General features: G+C 33.5%; 1 protein-coding gene across 3 annotated transcripts in view; it reads right to left on the bottom strand.

Moving 5' to 3' along the window:
- The window catches only part of LOC118006502 (nipped-B-like protein), a 205,924-nt gene that overhangs the window by 101,526 nt on the left and 90,054 nt on the right, over window positions 1-14,344 (bottom strand). For all 3 annotated transcript variants that reach the window (XM_034999188.1, XM_034999187.1, XM_034999189.1), the window contains exons 2-5: window positions 8,200-8,342; window positions 6,021-6,186; window positions 3,536-3,663; window positions 74-173 (exon numbers count right to left, since the gene is read on the bottom strand). In XM_034999188.1, the coding sequence (XP_034855079.1) occupies window positions 74-173; window positions 3,536-3,663; window positions 6,021-6,186; window positions 8,200-8,263 (458 nt within the window). In that variant the 5' untranslated portion in view covers window positions 8,264-8,342. The remainder of the gene's footprint in view (window positions 1-73; window positions 174-3,535; window positions 3,664-6,020; window positions 6,187-8,199; window positions 8,343-14,344) is intronic.

Below are 14,344 nucleotides of genomic sequence, written 5' to 3'. Positions count from 1 at the left end.
TTACCTAAAGGTATGTATTCACAAGCATATTCATCACAAAAAACAGTACTTCATAAAATGATGCATATATTACCTGGAGGGGCTATGTGAGATAGTGGTTTGTTGATAATTGGAAGATGCAGGACTACTGTGCATGGAATTCTGAGAAAGTTTATACTGAGACATCATCATTCCTAAATATCACATAAAAATGGAAAACATGTTATTTTCTTTTAATGGTAAAATGTCTTTTAAATAATTTAAAGCAATTGCTCTATCACAAACATTCAAAAGTTCTTTCTGTTCAGAGACAGGTATTTAATTAAAAAAAATTTTTTTTTTACTTGCTTACTTACTGTCCTATCATTTAGCTTTACTTTGATTTAATTTAATTTAAATTCAGTTATTTAGACATTTTAAAATTAAAGATAAAATCTATGATTGACCCTGAACTTTCTTATGATATGTATAGCTAATCTTTTGGGGATTACAAGCATCACATTATATTCCCAAATTCCATTATTAATTAATTTAATTTAATTTAATTTATTAAATTAAATTTATTTTCTTTGAAAAGAAGCTTTAGAAGTCACTTTATCTAACCTCTGACCAAATACTACACTGACCAAATACTACACAATTCCTCCTACAATAGGTTGTCGTTGGGTAGTTTTTCCATTACATGGAATACTTTATTACAGACATCTGCAGTCTTTAGAAGCTTAATTTCACAACACTACTTGTTTCACTGTGATTCAGATCTCAGTTTTAAAAGAATACTATTTTATTGAGCGGTCCAACGTTCTGAGTTGCCGCAATTTCCATCTGAATGTTCTGAAGTGAAACAGAATGCTCCTATTCCTTCTTCCACAATAATCCTTTGCCACACAGTAAGGATTAAATGAATATTTGATTAAAGAATGAAAACGTGAGGATAGCTTTCAGATTCTCATGTTTCTTTTTAAGCTAGACATTGTTCCTTCAATTATTACACAAATGACATTTTGTTATATAGGAGATGCAGAAAAATTCAGTTATTTAGACATTTGAAAATTAAAGATAAAATCTGATTGACCCTGAACTTTCTTATGATATGTATAGCTAATCTTTTGGGAAGTTACAAGCATCACATTATATTCCCAAATTCCATTTCCTGCTACTGATACGAAAAGTGCCTTTCACCAAAAACATTCAAACAGAAGTTACATGTTCATTTGCCAGTAATACTGCAGTAGGGATTCTAGTTCTAAAACAGCAGCTGAATGAGACGAGGGCTCAAAATCACCTCAGAATCTACCACTAATAATGTGTTTTCTTTTATATGCAGTCTAAATTAACTTCTGAGCTTTCTCTTCCAACTCAATTCAGTAGTAAATCATATGTTCCATAGCTTAATAATTTAATTACTATAATTACTGTTTTTTGTTTTTTTTTTTGAGAGGGAGGGCAATCCTCTATGAGATGAGAGTTAAAAAAATGTTTCCCCTGAATTAACAGTCTGAGACAAGCTAGAATTACTAGTTTGACAGCAATGGCTTTATTTTAAAAAGGGGGCAAATGAAATTTCTAACGGTCCTTTCTGATTATCTCAAAGTTCCAAGGAACTATGAATAAAGTGATTTCATATTATTAAATTTGCTCCATATGTGTGACTCACATTTACATTTAGCAACCAAGAATCACCCTTTTAAATTGTAAAGCCAAATATCACCAGGGAAACGCTTAGAAAAGAATCATAACACACAATGAATCAATTCATTTTTTAATGCTAAGTTTATGTTTTCACAAAGTATGATATGGAGAAATCAATGTATTTGACTAAAATATAAGTGCATGTAGTATAAAATACAAAATGTGTGACTGAAAGGTAAATACTCTCAAAAAAAAATTTTTTTTTAAAGATTTTTATTTATTTATTGAGAGAGCTAATGATAGAGAGAGAGCATGAGAGGGGGGAGGGTCAGAGGGAGAAGCAGACTCCCTGTTGAGCAGGGAGCCCGATGCGGGACTTGATCCTGGGACTCCAGGTTCATGACCTGAGCACTGAAGGCAGTCGCTTAAACAACTGAGCCACCCAGGCACCCATCTCTCAAAGTTTTTTATTAGAGTGATCTACTACCCAAATTAAATATTTTAAAAAATGTTACAAAATGTAGTATAAATAGCTTTGGAAGACATCCTTTATTCAATTTTATATCTACTCACATTATCTTATACTTAATGCTCCTATCCTGTAAGTTTTTCTTCCAATCAATGATCTCTCTATATTTTCTTTCATTACAACATTCTTCCAGAGCATTTAATTCTAGATTTACTTCTCACCATTACTATCTGTCTCCTCCTACTGCAATCTAGCTTGTTGGTTCTGGTGAACATACAGTATTGTCCTGCAGACCTGCCTTCAATTTGCAGGAAGGGGAGTTTGGGAAGAAGCATTTCCATAGATTCACTTTGGGGAATGGACAATATGCAACTACTTTAAAAACACAACTCACACTCAAATACACAAAATAACAAATACTATTTAAAAAACAAGACAAAACTAGGAAATGGAGTGGAGGGCTTCATGGAGGTACTGCCAATAAATCTAGCAATATTTTTTTTTTTTAAGATTTTATTACTTGAGAGAGAATGAGAGAGAGAGAGAGAGAGAGAGAGAGAGCATGAGGGGGGGAGGGTCAGAGGGAGAAGCAGACTCCCTGCTGAGCAGGGAGCCCGATGCAGGACTCGTTCCAGGGACCCCAGGATCATGACCTGAGCCGAAGGCAGTCACTTAACCAACTGAACCACCCAAGCGCCCAGCAATATTCTTGAATACAATTCATCAGTTAACTAAGCTGGGCCTGAGTTGTCTAAACTACTCCCTTCTGACTATTTTAATCTTGAGAGCCAAATAAGTACTTGGGCTTGAAAGATTCAGTACAAATGCTCATGGGTACTCCCTTACTACATACAAATTTTATCTATATTGAAATATCATATTTTTATGCTTTTTATAGTATTTATTAGCTATTATTTATTATAAATAGATTTTTCCTTAATAGTACTTATAAACCTACTTTTCTATTGCTAAGGCGATAGAAGTGTTAAACCAATTTACTATATAACTATGAATGTAATCATCAGTACTGAAACTAATACTTGGCATAATTAGTTATACAAGTACTGCATGTTGAAAAGCTCTGCAAATATTTTATTATATGATTAATGAAAAGACTCCTTTCATACCAATGCCATGATTTTCTAAAATAAAAAAAGACTTCTAAAGCTCTTTGATTAAGTAAACAAATGCATTCTGAAATATCTAACAAAATATGCTTTAGCTTTGTCTAATTCCCAAGGAATTTAGTTACATATTAAACTGCAAAAGAATATTAACATCCATTTAGTTTCCTTCTTGTTCTTGGCTGGATTCAAGGTATCAACCTATCAACACAGCATTCAATGATGATAGGCTACCTTATTAAAGGAGACACTTGAATTTAATTACATGTGAAACAAGCTCTGACAAGAGACCCACAAAAAGTACAATATGAAATTCAATGAAAAATCTCACCACTTTGTACATATCTGTTCTGCATACTTTTCTCCCTGAAAACATTAGGACTCCTTGCCAGGACGGCCTGCAACAAGACTGGTATGTCGCCTTCTGGATCATCACTGCCAAGGTTATCTTTCAACTCTCTGGAATTAAAAAAATAAACATAAAAAATTAGAATAGTGATTAAGAATCCCCTATTCTATATTAGTTAGATAGCAATTCACTAGTGAAATTCAGAAAAGACTGAGGTAGAAAATCAAGAACTTATAGCATTAAAAAAAAAAAAAATCACAAAAGATGTCCAACAACTTCATGGATTTTTGAAGATGCTATTCCTGGAATAGAATTAGCAAAAATGACAGGGAGGAGTTCTTGTAAGGAAAACTTTGTTTCCCTATTTTAAACAGAGGGGAAAAAAAAAAAAGCCCTGAACATGATTTTATGGAACTATGAGTTTATTTAAAATGTTCATATTAGTTTCAAAGTAGAAAACAGAATCAACTTCAAACTATTCAAAATAATGAAAGGGTATAATGATGATAATTATGCACAGAAGCTGATGTTTGGACTTGGAATATATTTTCTCTCTTACATTTGACTATGAGTCTGCCTTTTTGAGACTGTCCTCTGAATGAAATAATGCTGCCACACTGGTTAAGACAAGACCCAGAGATTATGTAACTTTTCCATCTAATATTCTTTTCTCAAATAAACTCATCAGGGAGCAAAAAAACCGCCAAGCAAGTGGTTAAGCTTAGTTGTAATTTTCAATAAACTTAAAAGTAAGTAGCAAATTAAATTTACAACTATGGAACTTAAATGATAAAATTAAATATAGTGTTTTTAATTTTACATTTTATAGGTCTCTGTTCCACTCATTAAACGTAATAACAAAGATGTATAAAAATGATGTCCAATGATAAATTTCAGTAAATTTCTGGGGGCAGTCTTAAAGCAGCTTTCCATAAAATAAATCATAAATGTATATGTGCTATTTCCCTTATCTTTTTAAATATTTGGTGATAATTGTTAAGTACATATAGATATAGAAGTGATATAATATTTAGACACTGAAGAATTTCTGGAGTGACAAAATATAAGTATTAGACTTCCTTCTGATTTTTACTATTTCTCATTTTCTGTCAGAAAATTCACATTTAGTATATTACTGTAAGAGTCATCAAGTCTCCATTATAATGTGCTTTATCCTCATTCCTCTAAATAATGAATCTTTAAATTAAAAAGCAAAAATTAGGGGCGCCTGGGTGGCTCAGTCAGTTGAGCTCTTGATTTGGCTTAGGTCATGATCTCAGGGTCCTGGGACTGGGCCCTGTGTTGGGCTCCTTGCTCAGCGGGCAGTCTGCTTGAAGATTCTTTCTCATCCTCTGCCTCTCCCTACCCCTCACACACACACTCTCTCTCAAATAAATAAATCTTAAAAAAATAAAAAGCAAAAATTAAAGAAAGGATACATGAGTACCACTGTATAAATGAGATGTGAAGGGATAAGAATGGGAGTTTTAACTTTTTTTTTTTTTTTTAAGATTTTAAGTAATCTCTACACCCAATGTGGGGCTCGAACTTAAAACCCTGAGATCAAGAGTCACATGCTCTTATCAACTGAGCCAGCCAGGCACCCCGAGGGATTTAACTTTTTATACATTTTTGTGTTGTTTATCTACATATTATAAATATGTACTAGTTCTGTAGTAAAAATTTTTTAAAGTATACTCATATGCAAAAATTTTCTAAATAAGCTATATAATTTATGTTTATATTATTTTTTAAAAATCTACTGGGTGAAAATACACACTTAGGTTCAGATGGTATGATAAATCCTGGGAAAAATTACTCCCAATTTTATAGTAGCCATCCATGGAGTCAGTCCTTGAGTTTTGGTTAACTTCCCATGGAAAGTATGTGAGCCTATTCCAAATAAAGCTAACAGATTATAGTCCCCAGTATTTGGGAATTCTAACCACTCTAGCATTATCAAGGAGGAGACAGCTTCTTGAGCAACTTTAGACCTCCTTGCACAGATCCACCTTGATGAATCCCAAAATTATTCAAAAAGAGTTGAAAAGACCTTCATATAGCTACATGGGTCAGAACTATTGTCTCAAAATAACTATGGCCTATTTAAATCTTACTGTAAGGCTCATTTGGATATTCATATATTTTATTTTTAAATAAAAGGGTTTTTTTTGTTTATTTATTTATTTGACATAGAGAGGGAAAGAGAGCACAAGCATGGGGAGCGGCAGAAGGAGAGGGAGAAGCCAACTTCCTGCTGAGCAGGGAGCCCGATGTGGGGGCTCAATCCCAGTATCCCAAGAGCATGCCCTGAGCTGAAGGCAGATGCTTAACCCCACTGAGTCACCCAGGTGCCCCATTCATATATTTTAAAATTAAACTGTTTGTAAATTTTCTGAAATAAAGGATAAAACCAGGAATACTGACTCTCTTAGACCAAAACCTTTCACTTTTAAATTATACTTACATGTGATCTGTTGATACCTGGTTGAGGCTATGGACAAGCTGTGAAACCAAATTATCATCCCTACAGGCCAAAAGGCAATTCACCTCTTCTGCTATTCGTGCATTAAAGAGAAGGCTCTTTGTAGTTGTAGCAGGTAAAGGGGATGGAAGAGGCAGCTGGTTCAGGACTATTTGGAATAAAATCAGATTATTAGAAATTGAGTGACTGTAAGAAGTCTTTTTATATTATTTGCTTATAAAATATTTGCTTACAAGTATTTTGGGATTAAAAATAAGTTATAAATATCAATGGGACAAATTATTAAAAGGCATTCTACCTCTCCCCAAAGAAACCAATCAACTCTGTAAAACCCTAAAACATCACTTGGGCAATAGAAGAGTTTATTAGTCCCTAAGAATACAACTCAACTCCTTTATATGCATGACTTTTCATATCTTAAATCTTTATTCATTTAATAAATGAGAAGCCAAAAAGGTAGGGTTAAAAAGTAACTTCTAAGAATTGAGAATACATTAATTAATCTCATTTATTTTTGCTTCTGAGATTTATCAGAATCACTAGTAATCCCACATAAATAAACCAAGTAATTATACCCAACTCTTCACCTGATATCTACACAAGTAATATGTTTTTAAAAAGCTTAAGTATATATTTAAAAAATATAGATCACTTTAGCAGAAGAACATTCATTATGGAATAGGGATTCTGGTGGAAGCCAACTATCTAAGGAATTATGCTTTCAGTTATAAATTCCTAAATAGTTCTCTCCTCTCTTTATTCTAGTCTAACAGAAAACAAAAGGACATGAATGTTTATATAGTAGTTTAAATCCAGCTATTTACTGTCTCTTCACATAATGGAAATCTATTCATTTGTCTAAAGTAAAAGTTAAGAAAGCTAACTGAAGTATCTTTGTTTTTGGCTTAATTTCTAATACCTATACAGTGTAACAGGCTGCTCAGCCCCAGTGGCTAATAATAGGTTTTTTATTAATAAAAATACAGGAAACAAATTATTACTTAATAAACAGGGTTTATTGGGCAAACTTTTAAAATATAAGGTACAGTTGAGATAATGGGGAGGACAACCAAAAATAAATCCCTGGTAGTATATCTGATTTGGCACTTCTACATATCATATGAATTTGTGCCTTACCTGTAACAAAGTGACAACAAAAACTAAACACAGTTTCAGAAGTTTTCTTACCTGCATTATCCTAATTCCACCAACTACTTTCTTATTCAGATTTCACAAATTAGCCATGTTAGTTTCCTAACCCCAAAGCTATAGGCTATTAACTATTTTATTCCCATTAAAACCAGGTGGAAATTAACAACAGGAAAATAATATTAAGGACTACTGAACACAGATAAAAACACTTCTTAAAGTTATTTCCTCATAGCTCCTTTACTATAAAGCCCCAACGTTTGCATAATGTGATGTCCTCACCTTCTACTTTTCTCTCTCCTATCTCTTTCATAGGATGACATAGGGACTAACACTATGGGTTGTTTTTGTACCATTACCCAGGGATTAAGAATTAAGAGTTAGAGTGGGCTACCATAAGAAAGAGTCCCTAAAAAACTGTGTTACACAAGTAAATCTCAAAAGAATGACAGAATTCTTTGAACTTAAATGATCAGAGTAAAATGGGCTGCTGATATCTATGACAAACTCCAACAGATTACTGAAGATGACATCCAAAATGACCATTGCTAAGAAATCAGATTAAGTTGGGCTATCAAACCTTCTTCTTTAAAGGACAGTTTCAGTTATTTCTAGAAGTGCTTTTTAAAAAGTCTATATTTGCTCCTATATGCAAATCCATGCTTCTTCAGTTTTGATTTTTCTTTAATGCTTTGTCTCATCTTTGGTCTTTACTTTTGCATTTATCCCTTTATCGTGTAAGACCTTTAAACAAACAAATGCCACCATTTCTTAATGCATCCTTAGGATGAAACAGAAGTGAAGGTCTTCTCTATTAGCTGATTATACTAATTTTGTTACTTGCACATGCACGCCAATAAACCAAAGGAAATAATGATATTTGTCATTCAAAATCTAGTATCTTAAATAATTTGTTCTTTATGACAATTACAAATAATTTTTTCTACAGTCTCTCTTAAAATCATTGTTAATTCAGAATAGAATATAAAGTAGATAAATCAAGCAAACTTACGGTCTGTGAGACTAGCAATCCCCGCAAGAGTAGTGATGGGGACATGGGGCATATCCCCATTCATCCTGAAGTTCTGGAATGGTGTTGCCTATAAAAGTACTTAGTTCAGGTGCCAGCTGTCATTACTTCCCATTTCCCAAACACTGCAACAAAAACCAGACAATTATTTGAAAAAATATGTCAAATATAATACTATTAGGGAAATGCCTATAAAAAATAAGATTTTCTGGGTTTTTTTTGTTTGTTAATCTATATAACAATAATAGCTACCATTCATATATACTTCCCATATATTAGGCCCTGCAAAATGCTTTGCATATATTTACTCATTTAGTTCTCACAACAATAATGTAAGGTAGGTACTATTATTTTCTGAATTTTACTGATGAGGAAATTAATTTACAGGGAGTTTAAAGTAACTTGTGGAGGAAAGAACAGAACCCAAGCAATCTGGCTCAAGAGTCTGTGTAACCAGGAGGCTACATTACTAAACTGGGATACTCAGTTTTGACAAGCACTATAATTCTCCATATCATAGACACATTAAAATCTAGCTTCAACTTGCCTTGCTAGCTATGTCTCTCACTACTCTTCTACATAAACCATCCTCTTCAACCAAGCTGATCAGATTATCTTGAACCTACCTTGTGTTTTCACATTTTTATTTATTTCCTTATATATCTCCCTACCTAGATAGCCCATCCATACTTTAGTTCAAATATTGTAATTCTTCAAGATCTAGGGCAAGTTCCTACTACTTCGTGAAACCTCAGACAAATTCAGCTAAAAGCCTACCTTAATCTAACCTTCACTTATAGCTCAATCAATATTCTTTTGTAAATATATATTCCTTTGTGACAATTTTTGAAACTTGTCTTGCTTCATTCTTATATAATGTTCATATACTTACCCTGTATTCCCAATTACCACTGCATGCTTCTTAATATCAACCAATCACATAGTTAATACATAACCACAGAAAGGGCAGAGAAATGCTTTAACATCTTAATGTTCCTGTATGACTTAGTTGACTTAAATATTCAGTTTTTATAATGTAGTTCTGTGTTTGTCTGTGTGTATAGACATTCTGTAAAATTCCTGAACACGTTTTCCATTCTGTTCAATGTCCCCAAATTTTTCCATCTTAATTTCAACATGTGGCTTTCTGGAACCTTTATCTTTCCTTTAACAGTGTCCTTGTTGAAGAACCTTTTTTGAAGTATATAAATTTTAATAATGTGCACATTAATCAAAGATATGCCTTAATTAAATAACTTTGTAAGTTCATCAGTAAATAGAAGTCTGCATGTCAACTAAAACACAGTGCTACAATAGAAAACTGAATTACAATTTTCAGTTGAAACATTTTTTGAGATTCTATTTCCTTGTTAGTTAAAAGAACCTTTAAGTTTTCTGAGTTGTAAACTTCAAAACAGTGAAATGATATAACACGAATAACTCCTCTTACTCATATATCTTAATGCAACTTTGCAAATAAAATTTTTTTTATCTGAGCCCTGGGTGGCTCAGTCAGTTAAGCATCTGATTCTTGGGTTCAGCTCAGGTCATGATCTCATGGGTCATGGGATCGAGCCCCGCGACGAGGAGGGAGTCTGTGGGGAGTCTGCTTGAAAGAGTCTCTCCCTCTGCCCTTCTCCCCCCACTCTCTCTCAAATAAATAAATCTTAAAAAAAATAATAAAAGTAGAAGTATATAGGTAGCTAAAATTAAGAATTTTCTTTTTCCTCACTTTTATTATAGATATATGTTGACAGAAGTTCATAAAACATGTATGTATGTTTAACAGAGTTATAAAGTAAATATCCATAGAATGACCATCTGAAAAGTCAACACCTTAGTTCCTTCTAAGGTAACAACTACCTTGTCTCTTTAGTAATTATTTCTTTTTTTTTCCCTTACAGTTATGTCCTTTATATGTACATTCTTTTCTAGTAGCCAGCCAAGGAAACAACTCGACTGCTTTCCTTTGATGAATGACTGACATAAAGTTTGCTAGTAGGAGCCTGCTGAAAGGAAATAGTATAGGAAATAGCACAGGAAAAGGTATAGAAAAGATATAATTACTACTGGTTATCTTATAATTGTCCTTGCTATACTGTGGACTTTACTCTTTGAAGTTATTAATTTGATTCTTTAACAACACTAAAGAAATTTAAAGAAACACTATAAATTTAGCAGTTGTATCAAGCACTTAAAAAAAAAATTTTAAACCTGACAGAAGTCACCAAAACACAAAACGCTACGGATTTTTTTCTAAGTTTAGGCTAATAAAAAAGTTACAGTTGATGCTTAGTAATTAATGGAAAAAAGCAATTGCATGCAAATTATGTACAGAACAGCACAAAAACATCTTGTTATTCTTGTATGACTGTTGTAAATGTAAATTGCCATACTCAAGCAGATTAAGTAACAAGTGACCATGTTATTTATTTAATTCAGAGGACGGGAACCAATAGAGAACAATCTGCTAGAGGGTTCTATCGTGGGCTAACCAAGTTTATTCTGTTTTCCTAAATCCCAAGTAACATGTAAAGCCGACCCAACGATAGCCTGGAGTATTTTAGTCCAAAAATGATTTAATTAGTTACCACATATGAATTAGGAGATTAATAAATCTAACCACAGGATTGTTGTGCTTTTCTTAGTGATATAACAAGGCATGTTAATACTGTGATGTCAACTGAAAACTGGAAGTAAGTGGGGAAATAAAGGAGAGCAACAATGCTTACTCGGTTTAAAGAGCTTGTATAGACCGAGTAGGTGACTACTGACAAATATATTTATACCTCACTGCTGAACTACGCTGATTTCATTGGAAGCCAAGCTTCTGAAGAACAGCAGAAGACTTTGGTCGAAATGGACTTATAATTTTAGCTAAAGTCACAGATGTTGATAAATATGAGTAATTTGTGGAAATGCTGCTGCCTATGCTGGAATGTGACCAGAGTCCATCAAGAAAGAGCATTCCTAGAATTCTAAAAATGAATATACAGAACTCTAACTAACTAGACATGACATTTCTGGCTCTGGGTTGGGCAATGTTTGGTCTACCTGGCTCTGTGAAAGTATACTGTCTTTCATGAAACTGCTGAAACTGAAGCTGAAAGTCATTATCTCTGGGGAACAATGTGTTCAGAAGGAAATGGTAACCAAATGGGAAAGGAGACTATAATGAGTCCTTTAGAACTGTCACTTAAGGCAGTGCTTTACTTACTTAAAATCTGTGAATGGTGACCAATTAGTGGATTATAAAATAAAATTAGTGGGTTGAGATCAACACTGACAGGGATGGTAGGAATGGAAATATAAATTTACATTGCACACTGCTTTGTGACTCCAGGTAAAATGTCTAATTGTGGGTCACCAAGGCAAAGCAGTTTCAAAGTTGCCAACTGGAAGAAATAGAAGAGTGAATATAGAAGCCCACCTCCTGAGTGGTGATGAGAATGCAACAAAATAATGCATGTAAGTCACCTGACATACTACCTGGCATATAGTAAGTGATCCAGAAAGTTAGCAGTGTTACTAACTGAAAAACACACATATGGGAAAACAGAGGAGAAACAAGGGTGAATTAGGGAAAAGGTGTCTTCAATAACACCCATAATCCCTACTTCTGAAAGATATATTATAAATCATTTGAAATTCCAGTATATATTTCACCTTAGTATTACAAATATGTATGGCAGTCCTAGGCATACATACCCACAATTACTTAAATGATAAGGTAGCTGAAATAAATATTGGCAGTGAAAAGTAAGGAATAAAACCTAATCTTTGTAATACTAAGGACTAAATCAAATACAAACTAAGAAATCATTTATAGTTTATTTTAGAATGGCTTGGTTTAATTAAAATAATTCTTAATTAGTCTAAGATATTATGGTAAATTCTCATTTCAACCCATTATGTATGAATCTGATGTGGACATCTAAGCACTTGACAAGATTTTTAAAGGCTCTAGTTCTTTGCTCATTTAATTTCACTTTAAAATTTATGGTTTCTTCATATAAACAAAAGAAATGCAAATAAAAAATTATTGGTAGAAGTTATAATAGTAATATTCAAATCGGGATGGATTTGGAATAAAAGGTGCTCTCACAATCTGATGGTAGATAAACTTTCCTGGACAGCCAGTGAGTATACCCCATAGCCAAGAAATGTGTACAATCTTGTCTGAATAACTTCAATTCTTTAGTAGTGAAAAACACTAGAAATGATAACATTTATTGAGCATCTAGTTGGAGATGTCTAAAGTAGAAAGTTGGAAATTCCAGAACTGACAAAAAATGGTCAGAATTACAGCTATAGTTATGAAAATGATCCACAGAGGACTGATAACAGTTAAACTGTAATAGTAGGAGACAGGCAAGATACAAGGTAACATTGTGGGGGGAGACTGTTTTAGCACTTCTTATGTGTGAGACATTAACATATACCTTTCCTTAATTGTTACCAAAGTCAGAGGGTTATGAAGATTATCTCTATTTCACAGATGCAAAAATGAAGGCTCAGAGCCTAAATGCTTTGTCTGTGGTTATACAGACAGGACAGAGCAGAGCTGGGATCTGAACTCAGATGTTTCTAACCAAATCTTATATTCTCATGAGTATCCGAAGAACATAAAACTGTGAAACATCTACATTGCTACGGCAAAAAGATAAACCAGTAAAAGGTAAGGAAACTGTCCCTCAGAGAAACTAATGTGTGTTCAAGGTCTCACAGCTAGTAATTGACTGAGTCAAGACTAGAATACAAATGTTTGGATTTCTAGTTCAGTGTTCTTTACACTATGTTGTCATCTTGCAGGATTATAACATTATAAATCAACCGAAATTCTATACATGTAGAATATTTAGCTAATTAACACCTTTCTTCCTTGCTAATGTTATTATTATACTATTTTTGGGTGGGGAGGGAAGGAGGGTTTTAAAACCAGAATATTTTTATTGCCTCAGTTTATATTACATCGAACAGTATAAGCTGCCTCAAATTCTTTTGGGAAACAAGTAGAATATAAATTCTAAATAGCCAGAGAAGTAAATAAATAAATCTACGTTGTAATACTTACTATTTTAAACCGGTAACAGTGACTCCCTTGAGAGTGGCACCTCTCTAGCAGAATCCTTTCACTAGTCAAGCTACCTTCAGATTCCTTTTCACTGCCTAAAATGTATTCAAGAACAAAATTTTCACATTCTGTTTAAGATACTCCCAAAATGTTCCTCAAATCCTAGCTCAAAAACAGTTCCCAATCAGCCACACTGTGAAAATTTTCACTTTTTTTTTTCTTAAAAAGATTTTATTTAATCATTTGACAGAGAGTGCGCCAGCAGGGGGAGTGGCAGGCAGAGGGAGAGGGAGAAGCGGGCTCCGATGCGGGGCTCGATCCCAGGACCTCGGGATCACGATCTGAGCCGAAGGCAGACGCTTAACCGACTGAGCCACCCAGGTGCCCCTCACTTCTTTAAAACATTTCTATTTTTCTATAGTTCTAAGTTATTTCCATTAAATAAGAGAAATGCAAAATAAAAGCAAAAAGCACAGCACAGCTCTAATGCTCTCTTTGGACACATGCTTTGCTTCTGGAACCCTGAGCTCCCTGCAGCCACCATACTGGATACCAATAAATGTGCATTATACCTATGTGTATTCCAGTAACGCAGCTATATCCTAATGTATATAATATGTAATAGAAGAATACAGTTCCATTATTAAGTACTACTAGAAAGAGAAGTCACAAATCAGGCTGAAGTTTTAGGGTCTCTCAAAACTCATTTTAAAGAGTATGTGTATGTTCACTGAGAAGTATAATGATTAGTAAAACTTTATATATTTCTATAATCAGTTTTCTTCCTTGTTCTTATCAATTTATTTCACAGGCATTTTTATACAAACCAACTTTAACAAAAGCTCATATTACTTTAAAAGATCCCAGCTGATTATTATAGTTAAATTGACTAGCAGAGGCCTGCTGAGTAGTTATACAATGTCTAATCTTAACAAAATACGCAAAAATACAAGCTCCATCAGGAAAAAATAGTCCTGAGTTCTGGAGTTAATATTTAATTTTTTCTTTTTTTACAGAGAGGCCATGGAAGAAATTTCCAAGTGCTGCTATGAT

This window comes from Mirounga leonina, unplaced genomic scaffold (genome assembly GCF_011800145.1).
Source record: "Mirounga leonina isolate KUSES-001 unplaced genomic scaffold, KU_Mleo_1.0 Mir_97, whole genome shotgun sequence".
Classification (NCBI taxonomy): domain Eukaryota; kingdom Metazoa; phylum Chordata; class Mammalia; order Carnivora; family Phocidae; genus Mirounga; species Mirounga leonina.
Note: the sequence above shows the minus strand (reverse complement) of the source record. Positions and strands in the feature narration are given on the sequence as shown.